The sequence below is a fragment of the Salvelinus alpinus genome, chromosome 31 (genome assembly GCF_045679555.1).
Source record: "Salvelinus alpinus chromosome 31, SLU_Salpinus.1, whole genome shotgun sequence".
NCBI classification, from domain to species: Eukaryota; Metazoa; Chordata; class Actinopteri; order Salmoniformes; family Salmonidae; genus Salvelinus; species Salvelinus alpinus.
The window spans coordinates 9,318,630-9,339,781 of record NC_092116.1 but is presented as its reverse complement, the minus strand read 5'-3'; the positions used below and the strand labels follow the sequence as shown (position 1 = coordinate 9,339,781).

At 43.7% G+C, this 21,152-nt stretch overlaps 1 protein-coding gene and 1 pseudogene across 1 annotated transcript; both read left to right on the top strand.

Moving 5' to 3' along the window:
* Window positions 1–70: 70 nt before the first annotated feature.
* LOC139561081 (phospholipase A-2-activating protein-like) lies at window positions 71–15,369 on the top strand. Its single transcript, XM_071377925.1, has 14 exons — window positions 71–308; window positions 864–1,057; window positions 1,347–1,447; window positions 1,623–1,743; window positions 2,298–2,465; window positions 2,814–2,949; window positions 3,187–3,356; window positions 10,760–10,911; window positions 11,120–11,339; window positions 11,909–11,974; window positions 12,062–12,133; window positions 12,315–12,422; window positions 12,645–12,812; window positions 14,681–15,369. The coding sequence occupies exons 1-14, from the start codon at window positions 160–162 to the stop codon at window positions 15,256–15,258; spliced, it is 2,403 nt and encodes an 800-aa protein (XP_071234026.1). The 5' UTR covers window positions 71–159; the 3' UTR covers window positions 15,259–15,369.
* A 162-nt stretch (window positions 15,370–15,531) lies between these two features.
* LOC139561023 (protein NLRC3-like) lies at window positions 15,532–20,602 on the top strand (annotated as a pseudogene).
* The last annotated feature ends 550 nt before the right edge of the window (window positions 20,603–21,152 follow it).

Below are 21,152 nucleotides of genomic sequence, written 5' to 3'. Positions count from 1 at the left end.
TGCAAAAAATACATGTAATTGTCCCAGCATGCGATCTGAGGTCAAGGTTAATGTTCCTTACTACTTCCGCCTTACTTAACCGGCCGATTTCTTCTTGACAAGGGGTGCCATTTCTCTGTTTAGAAGTTACGATTACAACATTGTGATATTGGTGATACAATGGCATCACCTAACTCATATAAACTAAGCTGCTCCATACCTGGCCATGAAATGGATGTTAGAGGTCTTGCAGCGGCTTTTTTCCCTGACGGAGCCTTTATGTCTGTTTCCAGAGACCGAACCGGAAGAGTCTGGGTACCAAACTCAAGGTACCGCTAGTTAGCTAATTTAGCTTAGCTCAAATTACTATGTTTGTCTTACCATTTTAATGTTGTAAAGAGAATCATTTAGCAGCCCTTAGCCACACATATATCGATGCCCCTCTCAATTTACCATAACCATAATTTCAAGTCAAACCAACAAGTCTCTACTAAAGCATACTAGCTAGCTAACATAATTAGCGTTGTCATTCACTCAACTGTGCAACCAAACCACACTATGGTCTGGACGTGTGGTTTCACTTCTAATATTTCCCCCCATTAATAACATTGCCACACAAACTGTACGGGACACAAACGTGACACAAGCTTTCTAAACTTTGAATGATAATCTATGCGCACAAGGTTTCTCTAGGCCATATGGCAAGTAGTTTTATAGCTAACAGTAAGCTTGTATATAAAGCTAGTCACTGAAAGAAGCCAGACTGTTCAGAAATAATTACTAGATTTGAAACCACATTGTTGCTGTTGTCCTGCTCTGTGTTTTCAATGTAATCAAGTTGAACTTTAAATAGAATATGTTCTGTGTCGCTATTCTCTCTACAGCCCAGACAGGGGTTTCACAGAAATGCATTGTATGACAGGCCATGAGAACTTTGTATCCTGTGTATGCATAATCGCTCCCAGCGACACGTATCCTCGGGGACTCATAGCCACAGGTGGAAACGACCACAACATCTGTGTTTTCACACTGGACCAACCACAACCATTGTTCATACTCAAGGGACACAAAAACACAGGTATAGTTGATATACTGTTGACGCAGGTAGCCTAGCAGGTAAGAGCGTGTGGCCAGTAACGAGCCAACTAGGTGAAAAAAAATCTGTCGATATGCCTTGAGCAAGGCACTTAATCCTAATTTCTCCTGTAAATGCTCTGGATAAGAGCGTCTGCTAAATGACTGAAATGTAAATGTAATGCATCATTGTGGAACGACTAACTCAAAACGACTACTTAAAATACCAACTTGGTCTGTTGACGCTTTCGTTGTTTATAAGTAGAAACTGTCCATGTTACGTATGTCCACAGTGTGTGCACTGTCCTCTGGGAAGTTTGGAACACTACTGAGTGGCTCTTGGGACACCACAGCAAAAGTCTGGCTCAACGAGAAGTGCATGATGACCTTACAGGTAAAGTGTCTGAGATGTGTCTAGTATTTTTGATCTGGGTCATGTTCAGTAACAAAACGTTTTGCAACATAAAATGAAAATCTGTGTTCTAATTGGATAAATCTGAAATAGTTTTCTCCCTGCTAAACACAACCCAGGTGAGTGACCATGGCAAGTTGTGCTCTTTGTATTGTAGGGACACACAGCAGCAGTGTGGGCGGTGGTCATATTACCTGAACAAGGCCTCATGCTGTCTGGATCAGCTGACAAGACCATCAAGCTGTGGAAGGCTGGACGTTGTGAGAAGACATTTACAGGTGAGAGATTAATGCACCCGTCGTGGAAATTCTACACAGGGACACACGATGTCAATCTTAAATGAATAATTCTTTATTAAGAGCAAGCTGGAGAGGTCGCAGTCAAACTTAGATACATAAAGTACCGGTCTGAAGCGACCTCCGTCAGGGCAGTTCTGTTAGATATCTCATATACTGCTTACACACACACAAGTTATATTTGCATGATTTAGCTTATTCGTTATTCATCATTAATTCATCATTAACGTTTGGTTCATGCATGTGACCGACCAATACCTCGTAAGACTTCTTCTCTCCAAGCTGAGACCTTCAAACTGAGATATCCCTTTCCGTTCTCAAAACAATGCTCTGGGCGTACTGCCAAATTGCAGATACTGATAGTGAGGGTTCCTCCCAGGCATGTTCAATCAGGCACTTGCATGAACACAGAAATGTGTTATTAGAAAAGCACAAACATAACATTTTTCATCACACACCCACTACCCACGTTGCCCCCTATAAATATTGTGGCAGTTCTGGGGCCAGACGTCACTAAATGTCCTTGTCTATCCCAGGTCATGAGGACTGTGTCAGGGGGCTAGCAGTGGTCAGCGACCTGGAATTCTTCTCCTGTAGCAACGACGCCACTATTAGGAGATGGCTGGTGACTGGAGAATGTGTGCAAGTGTACTACAGCCATACCAACTACATCTACAGCCTGGCCGTTTTCCCCAATGGACAAGGTACAGTATGGATGACTGAACCCTGAGAATCTACTAGTGCCCTGTTTGTGGAACCACTATGCCCTAGGAAAGTGTGACAATCTGTTGGTGATTCATAGTTTTAGTTATCTGTCCTTGTGTATTGTAATCTATAGGCTGATATCCTCCTACTTAAATGTAGTTTGGTGTATAATTTGTAAATAGTTAACAGAACCTTTTGTATTGTTATTGGCCGCTTGTCTTTTTTTGTGATTCATAGTCGAAAAGATAACTCCTGCACACAAAATATTATCTCTGCACATTTACTGTGTTGACGTTTCCATCAGACATTTGTCTAGACAAATGGTTGGTGCTCCGCTCCCTTCTCAGATTTCGTAAGCACAGGAGAGGACCGGACCTTGAGGATATGGAAGCAGGGCGACTGCCAACAGACCATCCGTCTCCCAGCCCAGTCCGTGTGGTGCTGTTGCATCCTGCCTAACGGGGATATAGCTGTGGGCGCCAGGTAAACCCCACTGTCTATTTACTTTGTGGCATATGGGCACCTATACTGCTACTCCACCAAAAATTATAAGCCAAATACAATAATCTTCTCTTTGGTGTATGCTCATACAATATCATGATGCCCCCCTACCTACTTATAGCTTCACACACAGGGTAAACATAGTTGGAAGTGAGGTGAGAGCGATATTTCTGATATGACCTTGCTTTTGTGTCACCGGTCGTGTTATTTGCCTTACAGTGACGGCCTCATCAGAGTGTTCACTGAGGTGGATGATCGTATGGCCAGCCCCCAGGACCTCCAGGCCTTCGAGGACGAGCTCTCCAAGACCACCATCGACCCCAAGACAGGGGACCTGGGGGACATCAAGATGGAGGATCTTCCAGGAAGGGAGCACCTCGAGGAGCCTGGTAAATTAATTTGTATCTGCATGTTCTATTATATTATTCCATTCCACTATATACAGTGAGCTCCAAAGGTATTGGGACAGTGACAAATGTGCTGTTGTTTTGGCTCTGTACATTGAAATGATACAATGACAATGAGGTTAAAGTGCAGACTGTCAGCTTTAATTTCATCCACATCGGGTTAACTGTTTAGAAATTACAGCACTTTTTGTACATAGTCCTCCCATTTTAGGGGACCAAAAGTATTGGGACAAATTCACCTGTGTATTAAAGTAGTTCAAAGTTTAGTATTTGGCCCCATATTCCTAACATGCAATGATTACATCAAGCTTGTGACTCTACAAACTTGTTGGATGCATTAGCTGTTTGTTTTGGTTGTGTTTCAGATTTTGTGAAATGAATGGTAAATAATGTATTGTCATTTTGGAGTCATTGTTATTGTGAATAAGGATAGAATATTTTTTTAAACACTAATACATTAATGTGGATGCTACCATGATTATGGATAGATGCACAAAGATCATACCCCCAAGACATGCTAACCTCTCAGCATTACAGTAACAGGGGAGGTTAGCATTTTATATCATACCCCCAAGACATGCTAACCTCTCACCATTACAATAACAGGGCAGGTTAGCATTTTAAATCATACCCCCAAGACATGCTAACCTCTCACCATTACAATAACAGGGGAGGTTAGCATTTTATATCATACCCCCAAGACATGCTAACCTCTCACCATTACATTAACAGGGGAGGTTAGCATTTTATATCATACCCCCAAGACATGCTAACCTCTCACCATTACAGTAACGGGAGGGTAGCATTTTTTGGGGGGGTGTTATGGTATTTGTGCCAAATCCAAAGTGCTGGAGTACAGAGCCAAAACAAAAAACAAATGTGTCACTGTCCCAATACTTTTGGAGCTCAATGTACAGTCGTGGCCAACAGTTTTGAGAATGACACAAATATTTATTTTCACAAAGTTTGCTGCTTCAGTGTCTTTAGATATTTTTGGCAGATGTTACTATGGAATACTGAAGTGTAATTACAAGTATTTCATAAGTGTCAATGGCTTTTATTGACAATTACATGAAGTTGATGCAAAGAGTCAATATTTGCAGTGTTGCCAATTTTTTTTTTCAAGGCCTCTGCAATCCGCCCTGGCATGCTGTCAATTAACTTCTGGGCCACATCCTGACTGATGGCAGCCTATTCTTGCATAATCAATGCTTGGCGTTTGTCAGAATTTATGGGGTTTTGTTTTTCCACCCGCCTCTTGAGGATTGACCACAAGTTCTCAATGGGATTAAGGTCTGGGGAGTTTCCTGGCCATGGACCCAAAATATGGATGTTTTGTTCCCCGAGCCACTTAGTTATCACTTTTGCCTATAGAAAGGTGCTCCATCATGCTGGAAAAGGCATTGTTCATCACCAAACTGTTCCTGGATGATTGGGAGAAGTTGATCTCGGAGGATGTGTTGGTACCATTCTTTATTCATGGCTGTGTTCTTAGGCAAAATCGTGAGTGAGTCCGCTCCCTTGGCTGAGAAGCAACTTCACACATGAATGGTCTCAGGATGCTTTACTGTTGGCATGACACAGGGCTGATGGTAGCGCTCACCTTCTCTTCTCCGGACAAGCTTTTTTCTGGATGCCCCAAACAATCGGAAAGGGGATTCATCAGAGAAAATGACTTTACACCAGTCCTAAACTGTCCAATCCCTGTACCTTTTGCAGAATATCAGTCTGTCCCTGATGTTTTTCCTGGAGAGAAGTGGCTTCTTTGCTGCCCTTCTTGACACCAGGCCATCTTCCAAAAGTCTTCGCCTCACTGTGCGTGCAGATGCACTCACACCTGCCTGCTGCTATTCCTGAGCAAGCTCTGTACTGGTGGTGCCCCGATCTCGCAGCTGAATCAACTTTAGGAGATGGTCCTGGCGCTCGCTGGACTTTGAGCGCCCTGAAGCCTTCTTCACAACAATTGAACCGCTCTCCTTGAAGTTCTTGATGATCCCATAAATTGTTGATGTAGGTGCAATCTTACTGTCAGCAATATCCTTGCCTGTGAAGCCCTTTATGTGCAAAGCAATGATGACGGCACGTGTTTCCTTGCAGGTAACCATGGTTGACAGAGGAAGAACAATTATTCCAAGCACCACCCTCCTCTTGAAGCTTCCAGTCTGTTATTCGAACTCAATCAGCATGACAGAGTGATCTTCAGCCTTGTCCTCGTCAACACTCACAGCCGTGTTAACGAGAGAATCACTGACATGATGTCAGCTGGTTCTTTTGTGGCAGGGCTGAAATGCAGTGGAATTGTTTTGGGGGAATTCAGTTCATTCGCATGGCAAAAAGGGACTTTGCAATTAATCTGATCACTCTTCATAACATTCTGGAGTATATGCAAATTGCCATCATACAAACTGAGGCAGCAGACTTTGTGAAAATTAATATTTGTGTCATTCTCAAACTTTTGGCCACGACTGTATGTATCAATATTTATAGTCGGGTCCAAAATTATTGGCACCGTTGATAAAGATGAGCAAAAAACACAGAATTAAATAATACAAATAGCTACAGTGCCTTCAGAAAGTATTCACACCATTTGACTTTTTCCACATTTTGTTGTTACAGCCTGAATAATTTTTTTTGCCTAAATAAGTCCAGGAGTAAAAATGTGCATGGACTCACTCTGTGTGCAATAATAGTGTTTAACATGATTGTTCAATGACTACCTCATATCTGTATCCACACATACAATTATCTCTAAGGTCCTTCAGTCGAGCAGTGAATTTCAAACACAGATTCCCTGACAAAGACCAGGGAGGTTTTCCAATGCCTCACGAAGAAGGGCACCTATTGGTAGATGGGTATTAATAAAAAAAAGAGACATTGAATATCCCTTTGATCATGGTGAAGTTATTAATTACACTTTGGATGGTGTATCAATACACCCAGTCATAACAAAGATACAAGCGTTTTTTCTTACTCAGTTGCCGAAGAGGAAGGAAACCGCTCAGGGATTTCACCATGAGGCCAATGGTGACTTTAAAACAGTTACAGGGTTTAATGGCTGTGATAGGAGAAAACTGAGGATGGAACAACGTTGTAGTTACTCCACAATACTAACCTAATTGGCAGTGAAAAGGAACCCTGTACAAAAATAAATATTCCAAAACATGCAGCACTAAAGTAACACTGTGAAAAATTTGGCAAAGCAATTCAATTTTTGTCCTGAATACAAAGTGTTGTGTTTGATTTGCCCCAAACATATTACTGAGTACCACTCTCCATATTTTCAAGCAAAGTGGTGGCTGTGTCATGTTATGTGTATGCTTGTAATCATTAAGGACTGGGGAGTTTTTCAGGATTAAAAAAAAGAAATGGAATGGAGCTAAGCACAGGCAAAAACACAAGGCCAAATATACACTGGAGTTGCCTACCAAGAAGACAGTGAATATTCCTGAGTGGCCGAGTTAGTCTTGACTGAAATCTACTTGAAAATCTATGGCAAGACCGAAAAATGGTTATCTAGCAATGATCATCAACCAATTTGAAAGAGCTTGAAGCATTTTTAAAAGAATAATGGGCAAATGTTGCACAATGCAGGTGTGGAAAGCTCTTAGACTCTTACCCAGAAAGACTCACAGCTGTAACTGCTGCCAAAGGTGCTTCTACAAAGTATTGACTCAGTGGTGTAAATTGTTTATTTTATGTATTTAATTTGCAAACATTTCTAAAACCGTATTGTGTGTAGATGGTTGAGGAAATAATATTGACACCAATACGGTGAATGAGTTTATCAGGAAGTGCATAGGAGATGTTGTACCTGTGGATGTATGGGAGCATTTGCGCAAAATTACAGTGTAGTTATTCCCTCCGCAAAGCAATCAAGCAGGCTAAATGTCGGTATAGGGACAAAGTTGAGTCCCAGTTCAACGACTCAGACACGAGACGGATGTGGCAGGGTCTACAGACAATCACAGAATATAAAAGGACAGCCAGCCACGTCGCGGACACCGACGTCTTGCTTCCGGACAGGCTGAACACCTTCTTCGCTTGCTTTGAGGATAATAGTGCCACCGACGCGGCCCGCTATCAAGGACTGTGGGCTCTCCTTCTCCGGAGCCGGAGTAAGACATTTAAGCGTGTTAACCTTCGCAAGGCTGCCGGCCCAGATGGTACCCCTAGCCCCGTCCTCAGAGCATGCGCAGACCAGCTGGCTGGTGTGTTTACAGAATAATTCAATCTCCCTATCCCAGTCTGTTGTCCCCACATACTTCAAGATGGCCACCGTTGTCCCTGTACCTAAGAAAGCAAAGAAAATTGAACTAAATGACTATCGCCCCGTAGCACTCACCTCTGTCATCAGGAAGTGCTTTGAGAGACTAGTCAAGGATCATATCACCTCCACCTTACCTGCCACCCTAGACCCACTTCAATTTGCTTACTGCCCCAATAGATCAACAGACGATGCAATCGCCCCACCACACTGCACACTGCCCTGTCCCATCTGTACAAGAGCCATACCTATGTAAGAATGCTGTTCATTGACTATAGCTCAGCATTCAACACCATAGTTCCCTCCAAGCTCATCATCAAGCTCGAGGCCCTGGGTCTGAACCCCGCCCTGTGCAACTGGGTCCTGGACTTCCTGACGGTTCGCCCCCAGGTGGTGAAAGTAGCTCTTCCCTGATCCTTAACACTGGGGCCCCACAAGGGTGGGTGCTCAGCCCCATCCTGTACTCCTTGTTCACCCATGACTGCGTGGCCACGCACACCTCCAACTCAATCGTCAAGTTTGCAGACGACACAACAGTAGTAGGCTACCAACAACGATGAGACAGCCTACAGTGAAGAGGTGAGGGCTCTGGGAGTGTGGTGCCAGGAAAATAAACTCACTCCTTAGTCAACAAAACTAAGGAGATAATCGTGGACTTCAGGAAACAGCAAAGGGAGCATCCCCCTATCCACATCGATGGGACACCAGTGGAGAAGGTGGAAAGCTTCAATTTCCTCGGCGTACACATCACTGACAAACTGAAATGGTCCGCCCACACAGACAGTGTGGTGAAGGCGCAACAGAGCCACGTCAACCTCAGGAGGCTAATGAAATTTGGCTTAACACCTAAAACCCTCAAACTTTTACAGATGCACAATTGAGAGCATCCTGTCAGGCTGTATCACCGCCTGGTAAGGCAACTGCACCACCCACAACCGCAAAGCTCTCCAGAGGGTGGTGCGGTCTACCCAACGTATTACCGGTGGCAAACTTCCCGCCCTCCTGGAGATCTACAGCACCTGATGCCATTGAAAGGTCAAAAAGATCAAGGACATCAACCACCCGAGCCACTGCCTGTTCACCCCGCTACCATCCAGAAGGCGAGGTCAGTACATGTGCATCAAAGCTGGGACCGAGAGACTGAAAAACAGCTTCTATCTCAAGGCCATCGGACTGCTAAACAGCCATCACTAGCACATCAGAGGCGGCTGCCTATAGACATGGATTAGGAATCACTGGCCACTTTTAGGAATGGATCACTAGCCACTTTAAAAATATTTACGTATCTAGCATTACTCATCTCTTATATATAAACTGCACTCCACACTATTCTACGGCATCTTAGTCACTTAAATTGTGTTTACATATTGCATCACCCATTTCATTTGTGTATACTGTATTGTATTCTATACTACACCACTGACTGTTAAACAGCCATCTCCAGCACATCAGAGGCGGCTGCCTATAGACAGATTAGGAATCACTGGCCACTTTAAGGAAATGAAACACTAGCCACTTTAATAATGTCTCCGTTTCTTGTATTACACATCTCATATGGATAAACTGTACTCTATACTATTCTACAGTATCTTAGTCACTTTAATTGTGTGTAAATATTGTATCACCCATCTCGTATGTATATACTGTATTCTATACTGTGCCGCTGTATCTTAGTCCAATGTCGCTCTGACATATATATATTCTTAATCCATTCCTTACTTAGATTTCCATGTATTTTGGGTATATGTTGCGAAACTGTTTGATATTACTTGTTAGATATTACTGCACTGTCGGAGCTAGAAGCACAAGCATTTCGCTACACCCCCAATAACATCTGCTAAACACGTTTATGTGACCAATAAATTTGATTTGATTTGGGTAAGAGAAAAACATATTTAATCCATTTTTGAATTCCATCTGTAACAACAAAATGTGGAATAAGTCAAAGGGGTATGAATATTTTCTACTAATACAATTGCTTAGAGAAAGACATTTTGTTTAACCAGAAAAAAAATCTCTCAAAAAGATAGGTTTCAAAATTGTCACACCGGTTTTCAATACCTCACCCTATGCCTGGAGTTTGCTAAACGGCATTGGCACCTGGGTTGGAACCGGTGCTATGATCAGATGACATACAGCTCTTTGACCACACACACCAGTGGTGGGTTTTGCGTCGAAGGAAAGATGCAGAAAAGAACCCCATTCATACTGTGACATACGGTGGTGGATCTTTGAATGTATGGGGTTATTTTGCTTCCACTGGTCCTGGGGCCCTTGTTAAGGTCAACATCATCATGAACTTTACCCAGTACCAGGAGAGTTTTGACAAAAACCTGGTTGCCTCTGCCAGGAGGCTGAAACTGGGCCGCAAGTAGTTCTTCCAGCAAGACAATAACACCAAGCACACAACAAAATCCACAAAGAAATGGTTAATTGACCACAATATCGACATTTTGCAATGGCAATCTCAGTCTCCTGACTTGAACCCCATTTGAAAACCAGTGGTTAAACATGTGGCAGTCTGTAAGTGCAGATGAAGGATATCAAGGATCTGGAAAGATTTTGTATGGAGGAATGGTCTAAGATCCTTGCCAATCTGTTCGGCGGCTCCCTGGTCTAAGATCCTTGCCAATCTGTTCTCCAATCTCATTATCCTTGCAAGGTGATGTATTGAAAACAGGGGTGCCAATAATTTGACCCCTGTCTTTTTGAGAAAAAAGTAAACACTCTTTCTCTGAGCAATTGAATGAGTATAAAATGTAATTCTCACCCCCCAAAAATGCATACAATATACAGTAGCTCAGTATTTTTTTATTAAATTTATAGTAGATTTTGCTTGTCTTTATCAAGGGTGCCAATAACTTTGGACCTGACTGTATATATTCAATGAATAGGAGCTCTAAAGACATTACATGCACAGAATCACTGTTTGGCTATTATTGTTTTTTGCACCTACAGTCACTGACATCTTACATGAATGATCAACTTATTTGACCAATCGTCAAGCTTTATTAAAACCACAGATGCACATGAACGTGGAGTTATCCAGATAACATCCTTGTTGTATTGTAGTGCATACAATATGATTACACATTAAGATGTCTGTTTGTCTGTCTCCCAGGGAACCGGGACGGCCAGACACGGCTTATCAAAGAGGGCCAGAAGGTGGAGGCGTACCAGTGGAGCGTGGCCGACAGCCGCTGGATGAAGATTGGAGATGTGGTGGGAGGGTCCAACCAGCAGACCTCCAAGAAAGTCAACTATGAGGGGAAGGTGAGGTGAATGGTGATAACAATAGATAGATAGCTAATTTTCCTCAGAGGAAAATGATTGTACGCTGTACTAAAATACAATCAATGTCCTGAGTACAGACGCAAGGCACATTATTCACAAGTGATTTCATCTACACTTAACTGAAGCGAGCTGTCACACAGTGAATCTCTCAACACAGGTCCAAGCCATCTTCTGAATGATTTTCCAGGAGTACGACTTTGTCTTCACCATCGACATCAACGAGGGTGGCCCGTCCATGAAGCTGCCCTACAACGTGACAGACGACCCCTGGCTGACAGCCCACAACTTCCTGCAGAAGAACGAGCTCAGCCCCATGTTCCTGGACCAGGTGGCCAACTTCATCATCGAAAACACCAAAGGACACACCTTGGGAGCCGCCGCGCCCAGCGCTGCTGACCCATTCACTGGTAGGGCCACTGAGCCATCTTCATACTATAGGCTGCTACATTACATTTTCAGATTCTTAACACACACCGGCCCAGCTCAGTAGTATCAACCCATTCACTGGTAGGGCCACTGAGCCATCTTCATACTATAGGCTGCTACATTACATTTTCAGATTCTTAACACACACCGGCCCAGCCCAGTAGTATCAACCCATTCACTGGTAGGGCCACTGAGCCATCTTCATACTATAGGCTGCTACATTACATTTTCAGATTATTAACACACACCGGCCCAGCTCAGTAGTATCAACCCATTCACTGGTAGGGCCACTGAGCCATCTTCATACTATAGGCTGCTACATTACATTTTCAGATTATTAACACACACCGGCCCAGCTCAGTAGTATCAACCCATTCACTGGTAGGGCCACTGGCCATTTTCACTCTATAGGGTGATCATTCCCTTTTCTAACACACAGTGCGCAAAGTTACCGTAGCATTTGAAATAGACAGGTCATGGAAATTCAGTTTGAGTTTAGAATACCACACTAACTGTATTTTCACCCTGCTTTTATCATGTTCACCATTAGGCTCAGGCCGATACATTCCTGGAGCTGCTGACAACAGAGCAGGCTTTGGGGCTGACCCCTTCACAGGTAAATAAACACATATCATTTTCTTGTACATTTCAGTTTGATGAGGACATGCTGTTCTAATACGTTTTAATATGGTGTTTACCCCAGGCACTGGGCGGTACATCCCAGGATCGGGGACTCCTACAGGGGCTCCGGTGGGAGTGGCAGACCCCTTCACAGGTTAGTCACTATAGCAACTGCTTCAATGTCAAGGGTTTAGGTCGCATTAACACTTAAATGTGTTTTCCCCCCCCAAAAATGACACGTAAAAGACAAAACCCAATAACACTGCTAAAGCAGATCATCTTTTGTTTGGTTGAGAGGTAGGGCTAACACTTCTACCCCCCTCTTGTCTTCCCAGGTGAGGGTGCCTACTCCTCGGCTGCCTCGAGGCAGACCTCCACAAACATCTACTTCCCAAAAACGGACGGTGTGACCTTCGAGCAGGCTAACACCACACAGATAATGGGTAAGCACTGAACAAAACATGATTTTTTGATATTTTACGAGCAGTAATAATCAGTGTCTATTTATTCAGCGTGCAAAACTGATCAACCAGCACTATCGCTGAACTGAAATAATGTGGATAGCAATATGGAAACCTTACTACAGTAAATACATACTGGGTATTATAAAGTGTCTGTTTCATTCTCAATGGCATCTCTTTATAATAACTTTGCCCTTTCACCAGCCAAGCTGAAGGAGCTGAATGGTGGAGCACCTGGGGAATACAGGCTGACTGAGGAGGTCCTGGAGAGCCTGGAGAAACTGCTGGTGTCTGTCTGTAACCCCTGTGCCTCAGAGCAGCCCACCACAGAGCAGATCAGCCTGCTCTGGAAGACCTCCCACTGGCCAGAAGGTAGGCTAACACACATCTTGGGCAGGATTTGGGTTTATCCCACTAGACTAGTGCAGAGGTGGGCAATTCTGATCCTGGCGAGCCGCAATGTGTGCAGGCTTTTGCTTCCAGTCACTAGTAAACTGATTTATAGTGAACAAAAATAAACGCAACATGTAAAGTGTTGGTCCCATGTTTCATGAGCTGAAATAAAAGATCCCAGAAATTTTCCACACGTACAAAAATATTATTTCTCTCTAATATTGGGCACATTTGTTTGCAATCGCTGTTAGTGAGCATTTCTCCTTTGCCAAGATAATCCATCCACCTGACAGGTGTGGCATATCAAGAAGCTGATTTAACAGCAGGATCATTACACAGGTGCACCTTGTGCGGGGGACAATAAAAGTCCACTTAAATGTGCAGTTTTATGTCTCAAGTTTTGAGGGAGTGTGCAATTGGCATACTGACTGCAGGAATGTCCACCAGAGCTGTTGCCAGAGAATTTAAAGTTAATTTCTCTACCATAAGCCACCTCCAATGTCATTTTAGAGAATTTGGCAGTATGTCCAACCGCAGACCAGGACCTCCAGATCCGTCTTTTTCACCTGCGGGATCATCTGAGACGAGCCACCAGGAAAGCTGATGAAACTGTGGGTTTGCACAACCAAAGAATTTCTGCACAAACTGTCAGAAATCGTCTCAGGGGAAGCTCATCTGCGTGCTCGTAGTTTTCACCAAGGTCTTGACCTGACTGTAGTTTTGCTTCAGTGGGCAAATGCTTACCTTCGATGGCCACTGGCATGCTGGAGAAGTGTGCTCTTCATGGATGAATCCCAGTTTCAATTGTAGTTATTGTGACAGGGTAGGAACCAAAGTGTTGACAAGTGTTTCCTATTGGGCCCTATAATCTTTGGGTATATCTTAGAACTTCATGTAGTTAACATATTCTTGCTTTGCGTATTTGATTTAGAAGATACTGTTGCACAAATTATCACTGGTATTATCAGACTGTATAGCTACAGGCTCTGTCGCAGCTGGCCGCGACCGGGAGACCCATGGGGCAGCGCACAATTGGCCCAGCTTCGTCTGGGTTAGGGGAGGGTTTGGCTGGCAGGGATGTCCTTGTCCCATCGCGCACTAGCGACTCCTATGGCGGACCGGGCGCAGTGCACGCTGACACGGTCGCCAGGTGTACAGTGTTTCCTCCGACACATTGGTGCGGCTGGCTTCCGGGTTAAGTGGGCATTGTGTCAAGAAGCAGTGCGGCTTGGCTGGGTCGTGTTTCGGAGGATGCACGGCTCTCGACCTTCGCCTCTCCCGAGTCCGTACGTGAGTTGCATCTATGAGACAAGACTGTAACTACCAATTGGATACTACGAACGTGGGGAGAAATAGGGGTAAAAAAAGAAACAAACTAATAGTGTAATTATAGAACACTAGTGGATGTATATTAAGAAGCAAAGTGAAAACAGCATCGTTGTCTTCATTGTTGCATGTGCAGCATTGATCATGCAGCGCCCTTGCCCAGTCATGTGAAGTCTGTAGATTAGAGCCTATTGAATTCATTTCAATTGACTGATTTCCTTATTTGAACTGTAACTCAGTAAAATCTTTTATAATTGTTGCATGTTGCGTTTATATTTTTGTTCAGTATAGATAGTCAAGCAATGGTCAGGTGTGTTAGTGGACTGCAAGCCCCCAGCACTGTTATTGCTCACTCTTGCACTTTACCCTCTGAAGTCCTGATAAGCATTTTATTATTTTACTTCAGTTTCATTGTTTTAAGAATAAAGGTATGTGAAACTGTTGCACATTACAATAATTGAACATATGGTAATGTACCATTTTCATTGAGCTGTGATCACCTGTTCTCTCCTGTCCTGCAGACATCGTCTTCCCCGTCCTGGACATCCTGCGGCTGGCGGTGCGCCACCCGCAGGTCAACGACAGCCTGTGCGGCGGCGGTGACGCGGATGATGGCGTGGCGCTCTGCAACCACCTGCTGAGCCTGATGAAGCCTCAGGGTCGGCCAGCCAATCAGATGCTGGCGCTGCGGATACTGTGCAACTGCTTCAGTGGCTGGCGAGGCCGGGCCCTCCTATTGGCCCAACGGGAGGCTGTCCTGTCCCACGCCGCCGACCTCTGCTCTGTTTGCAACAAGAACATTCACATCGCCTTGGCGACTCTCGTTCTCAACTACGCTGGCTCACTCCACGGCCAGCCCGACCTGGAGGCCAAGGCCCAGTGTCTGTCGGTGGCCAGCGCGGCACTCGAGTCGGTGCAGGACAAGGAGGCAGTGTTCAGGCTACTGGTGGCGCTGGGAACCACAGTGGCCTCTGACCAGACAGCCCAAGACCTGGCCAAGTCACTGGGGGTCATGTCACAGATCGCCAAGTACACCTCGGTCACCGACCCGGCCAAGGTCGGCGAGTGCTGCCAGCTGGTTTTAAAAGAACTGCAGTGATCTGATTTCCTCTCCTTATATTATTACTAGTCTCTGTTCAAGTGTTTAATTGACTTTTGAGACTATTGGATTGCATGTGCTGCAATAAAAATATGTACAAATTGGATCTTTCATGAAGCCTGACTTGTCTTTATTAATTATAAATGGAGTTGGTGAGAAAGTAGAAATAGTGAAATGAGGCACATTTCTAATGCTTTGAAACTGTCCATGTTATGTATATCCACAGTGTGTACTCTGTCCTCTGACGTTTGGAACACTACTTACTGGCTCATGATGACCTTACAGGTAAAGTGTCTGAGACTTGTCTAACTTTGATCTGGGTCATGTTCAGTAAGGCTCACTGTAGCAAAACCTTTTGGAACATAACATCTGTTCTAATTGGATAAGTTTCTACACTTTTTCTCCCTACTGAACACAACCCAGGTGAGTGACCGGGGCAAGTTGTGCTCTTTGTATTGTAGGGACACACAGCAGCAGTGTGGGCGGTGGTCATATTACCTGAACAAGGCCTCATGCTGTCTGGATCAGCTGACAAGACCATATGGAATCCTGGATGTTTAAAGGTGAAAGAAATCACCCACTAACCACAGTGACCTTTACAAATATTGTGGCAGTTCTGGGGCCAGATATCACTGAATATCTTTGTTAGACACACATATCATACCCCAAGACAATAACGGGAGGTTAGCATTTTTTGGGAGGGTATGATGTGTCCTTCTGTAACTTCCTCACTAATCACGATTCATTCAGGATTATTTGTAATCATGGTACAAATCACAATGTAGAAGTGTTTTGAAACATATTATATACAATAAAAGTAACTCCAAAATGGCACAATACAATATTTGCCATTCATTTCTGGCACAAAATAATCTGAAACACAACTAAAACAAACAGCAAATGTATCGTCACAAGCTTGATGTAGTCATTGCGTGCTATGCATATGGGACCAAATACTAAACTTATGACTACTTTAATACACAAGTAAATTTGTCCCAATACTTTTGGTCCACTAAAATGAGGTACTATGTACAAAAAGTGCTGCAATTTCTAAACGGTTCACCGATGTGGATGAAAATACCCTCAAATTAAAGCTGACAGTCTGCACTTTGACCTCCATTGTATCATTTGAAATCCAAAGTGCTGGATTACAGAGCCAAAACAACCAGAAATGTGTCACTGTCCCAATACCTTTGGAGCTCACTGTATGTACTGGTATATCAACAGTCAGGTCAGAAATTATTGCCACCCTTGAGAAAATGAGCAAAAAGGACTATAAAATAAATAATACATACTGAGCTATATTGTATGCAAACAAAACATGGGAAATTTGTATTTTATACACAATTGCTCAGAGAAAGAAATGTTGTTTTAACAAGAAATCATTCAAATTATTGGCACCCCTGTTTTCAATACCTTTCAATGATAATGACCCTGAGTCTTTTTCTAAAATGTTTTTATGAGATTGGACAACACATTGGCAGGGAGGCCGGGCCCTCCTATTGGCCCAACGGGAGGCTGTCCTGTCCCACGCCGCCGACCTCTGCTCTGTTTGCAACAAGAACATTCACATCACCCTCGCGACTCTCGTTCTCAACTACGCCGGCTCACTCCACGGCCCAGTGTCTGCCGGTGGCCAGCGCGGCACTGTAGTCGGTGCACCTTGTGCTGGGGACAAATAAAAGGGCACTCTAAAATGCGCCGTTTTGTCACACAAATTTTGAGGGAGCGTGCAATTGGCATGCAGACTGCAGGAATGTCCACCAGAGCTTTTGACAGAGAATTGAATGTTAATTTCTCTACCCTAAGCCACCTCCTTCGTTGTTTTAGAGAATTTGGCAATACGCTCAACCAGCCTGACAACCGCAGACCACGTGTATGGTGTCGCGTGGGCGGTTTGCTGATTTCAACGTTGTGAACAGTGCCCCACAACAAACACAATTGCATTTTATCGATGGCAATTTGAATGTACAGAGGTACCGTGACAAGATCCTGAGGCCCATTGTCGTGCCATTCATCCGCCGCCATCACTTCATGTTTCAGCATGGTAATGTACGGCCCAATGTCGCAAGGATCTGTAGACAATTTTTGGAAGCTGAAAACCTGTTCTTCCATGGCCTGCATACTCTCCAGACATGTCACCCATTGAGCATGTTTGGGATGCTCTGGATCAAGATGCCGACAGCATGTTCCAGTTCCTGCCAAATTCCAGCAACTTCGCACACGAGTGGGACAACATTCCACAGGCGACAGTCAACAGCCTGATCAACTCTATGTGAAGGAGATGTGTTGCGCTGCATGAGGTAAATGTTGGTCACACCAGATACTGACTGGTTTTCTGATCCATACCTTTTTTTAAGGTATATGTGACCAACAGATGCATATCTGTATTCCCAGTCATGTGAAATCCATAGATTAGGGCCTAATGAATTTATTTCAATTGTCTGATTTCCTTATTTTAACTGTAACCAGGGGAGGACCATCCTCCTCAGTGAATTTCATAACAATTTTAAATGTAAACTATACTAAATATAATCACGTCACCAAGTAATGATTAAAACACACTATTTTGCAAAGAAGGTCTACTGTAGCCTCAACTGCACTCTGTAGGGCAGCACCATGGTGTAGCTGGAGGACAGCTAGCTTCCATCCTCCTCTGGGTACATTGACTTCAGTACAAAACTTAGGAGGCTCATGGTTCTCACCCCTTTCCACTGACTTCCACAGTAATTGGTAGAGAAATTAACATTCAATTCCCTGATATTACTGCAGTCAGCATGGCAATTGCACACTCCCTCAAATTTTGAGACATCTGTGGCATTGTGTTGTGTGACAAAACTGAACATTTTAGAGTGGCTTTTGTCCCTCGCACAAGGTGCACCTGTGTAATGATCATGCTGTTTAATCAGCTTCTTGATATGCCACACCTGTCAGGTGGATGGATTATCTCAGGAAGAAAAAAAGCTCATTAACAGGGATGTAAACAAATTTGTGCTCAAAATCTGAGAGAAATAAGCTTTTTGTGTGTACGGAAAAGTTTGGGGATCTTTTATTTCAGCTCATGAAACATGGGACCAACACTTTACATATTGCATTTTTGTTTTTGTTCAGTTTATAAAACTGGGGAACCCAACTCTTCTCAGTAACATCTACACAGAGCTGTACATCACAGAGGGTGGAAGTGGAGAGGTCAATAATGAACATGAGGTGAGACAGATGGATAGCATCCAGGAGACGAGCAACACAAGATACACCAATCAAATGCAATGACATCTTCAAACTCTTACCTGGACAAGACAAACCGATCAGAACTGTGCTGACAAAGGGAATTGCTGGCATTGGAAAAACAATCTCTGTGCAGAAGTTCATTCTGGACTGGGCTGAAGGAAAAGCCAATCAAGATATTCAACTCATAATTCCACTGCCATTCCGTGAGCTGAATTTGATGGAGGAGAAGCTTGATGGAACTTCTTCAATACTTCTTGTTGGAAACCAGAACATCAGGCATCTCCAATTATGACAAATATAAAGTCATGTTTATCTTTGACGGTCTGGATGAGTGTCGACTTCCTCTAGACTTCCAGAACAATAAAAACTGCTGTGATGTCACAGAGTCAACCTCAGTGGACGTGCTGCTGACCAACCTCATCATGGGGAATATGCTCAACTCTGGATAACCTCCCGACCAACAGCAGCCAACCGCATCCCCCCTACATGTGTTGAGCAGGTGACGGAAGTACGAGGGTTTGATGACCCACAGAAGGAGGAGTACTTCAAGAATAAATTCTGTGACGAGAACCTGACTGGCAAAATCATCCAGCACCTGAAGAAATCTAGGAGTCTCCACTTTATGTGCCACATACCCATCTTCTGTTGGATTTCAGGGACAGTTCTGGGTAACATTTTGTCTGAAGCAAAGAAAGGAGAAATGCCAAAGACTCAAACTGAAATGTACACACACTTCCTGACTAAACAGATGGACCTGAAGTACCATGGAGAACATGAGATGAATCAGCAAAGGAATGAGAAACCCATCCTGTCACTTGGAAAGCTGGCTTTTCAACAACTGGAAAAAGGCAATCTGATTTTCTATGAGGAAGACCTGAGAGAGTGTGGCATTGATGTCAAAGAAGCCTTAGAATACTCAGGAGTGTGCACACAGATCTTCAGAGAAAGGGAATGGATTGTACCAAAAGAAGGTGTACTGCTTTGTATGTTTTTCTCATCTTCAGCAACAACAGTGACAATCTGATGGTAGAAGAACCTCCCAGTTCAAAGAAACCACTGCTTACCCACATGCCAACAAGCATCCTCCACAAGAGTGCAGTGGATAAGGCCTTACAAAGCAAGAACGGACACCTGGATCTATTCCTTCGCTTCCTACTTGGTCTCTCACAGGAGTCCAATCAGATTCTCCTGCAAGGTTTATTGACGCAGACCAATATTCCAACAAGGAGACAGCCAAGTACATCAAGGAGAAAATCAGTCTCCAGAGAGATGCATTAACCTGATCCACTGTCTGATTGACCTGAATGACCATTCCCTAGTGGAGGAGATCCAAAGCTCCCTGAGCTCAGGAAGTCTCTCAGAAGCCAAACTATCACCTGCACGGTGGTCAGCCCTTGTCTTTGTGTTGTTGACTTCAGAAGAGGAGCTGGATGTGTTTGACCTGAAGAAATACTCCAGATCAGAGGAATGTCTTCGGAGGCTGCTGCCAGTGGTCAAAGCCTCCAGAAAGGCTATGTAAGAACTTGAATACTTTGCCTATTTTACAAACAAAAACAATACACTATAAATGCATTGACATGTGTTCATACCGGTCAGCTCTTGACTATGCTGTATTTCACAATTTTCTTAAGGTTGAATGGATGCAATTTCACAGAGAAATGGCTGTGAAGCATTGGCTTCAGCTCTCAGCTCAAACTCCTCACAGCTGAGAGAGTTGAATCTGAGCGACAATGACCTGCAGGATTCAGGAGTGAAGCTGCTCTCTGTTGGACTGAAGAATCCACACTGTAAACTGGAGACACTGAGGTAATAGGTTTCCCCTCAAAAGTACCCTACTCGAAAAAACCTTGAACGACAACTACTCTGATTAAGTATTGCTCTCTCATAACCGAATAAAATAGTATCATACAGGAATAGGACATTGGGGCCAAAGAGTATATGTGATTCTTGAGATAATTCACTTGCCATATAAGTGAGTCCATATCTAGAATAAGGTCTGTTTTCAGTTTGTATCACAGAAGTATCGAGGAAGATCCTCGTTAAAATGTGAAGGTAATTGCCGATTGAGCCGACATATGCATTGTTTACCGTAAATGCGGTCTCCGCGAACGTGGGATCATTGCCTTTACATTTCAATCGAGCTAACGTGGATGTTCCGCAATACCGAAATTTTTGCACTGCAGGTTGTCATTCTGTGGAGTCACGATAGAAGGCTGTGCTTCTCTGGCCTCTGCTCTGAAGTCAAACCTCTCATGCCTGAAATAACTGGAATTGAGCTACAACAACCCAGGAGAGCCAGGAGTGAAACTGCTCTCTACTTTACTAGAGGACCCACTCTATAATCTTGGGAAACTCAGGTAGGAAACATAGACCATCTGGTAACTACAAATGTAGAAACCATTATAACTAATCTATGCTGTAAGTGTGACAATTGTGTGGCCTTTCTACACACAGGCACGCTATGGCTATGAAGGGACTGTAGATTGTGTATATCACTCTAATATTCTGCTTCTTCTTTAGTGTTGAACATGATGCAGAATGCTGGTTAAAAGCTGGCCTGAAGAACTGTAAGTCAATAATGTTCTGACTAATAAGCCTAAATTGTGAAAACAAATATAAACGCAACATGTAAAGTGTTGGTCCCATGTTTCATGAGCTGAAAAAAA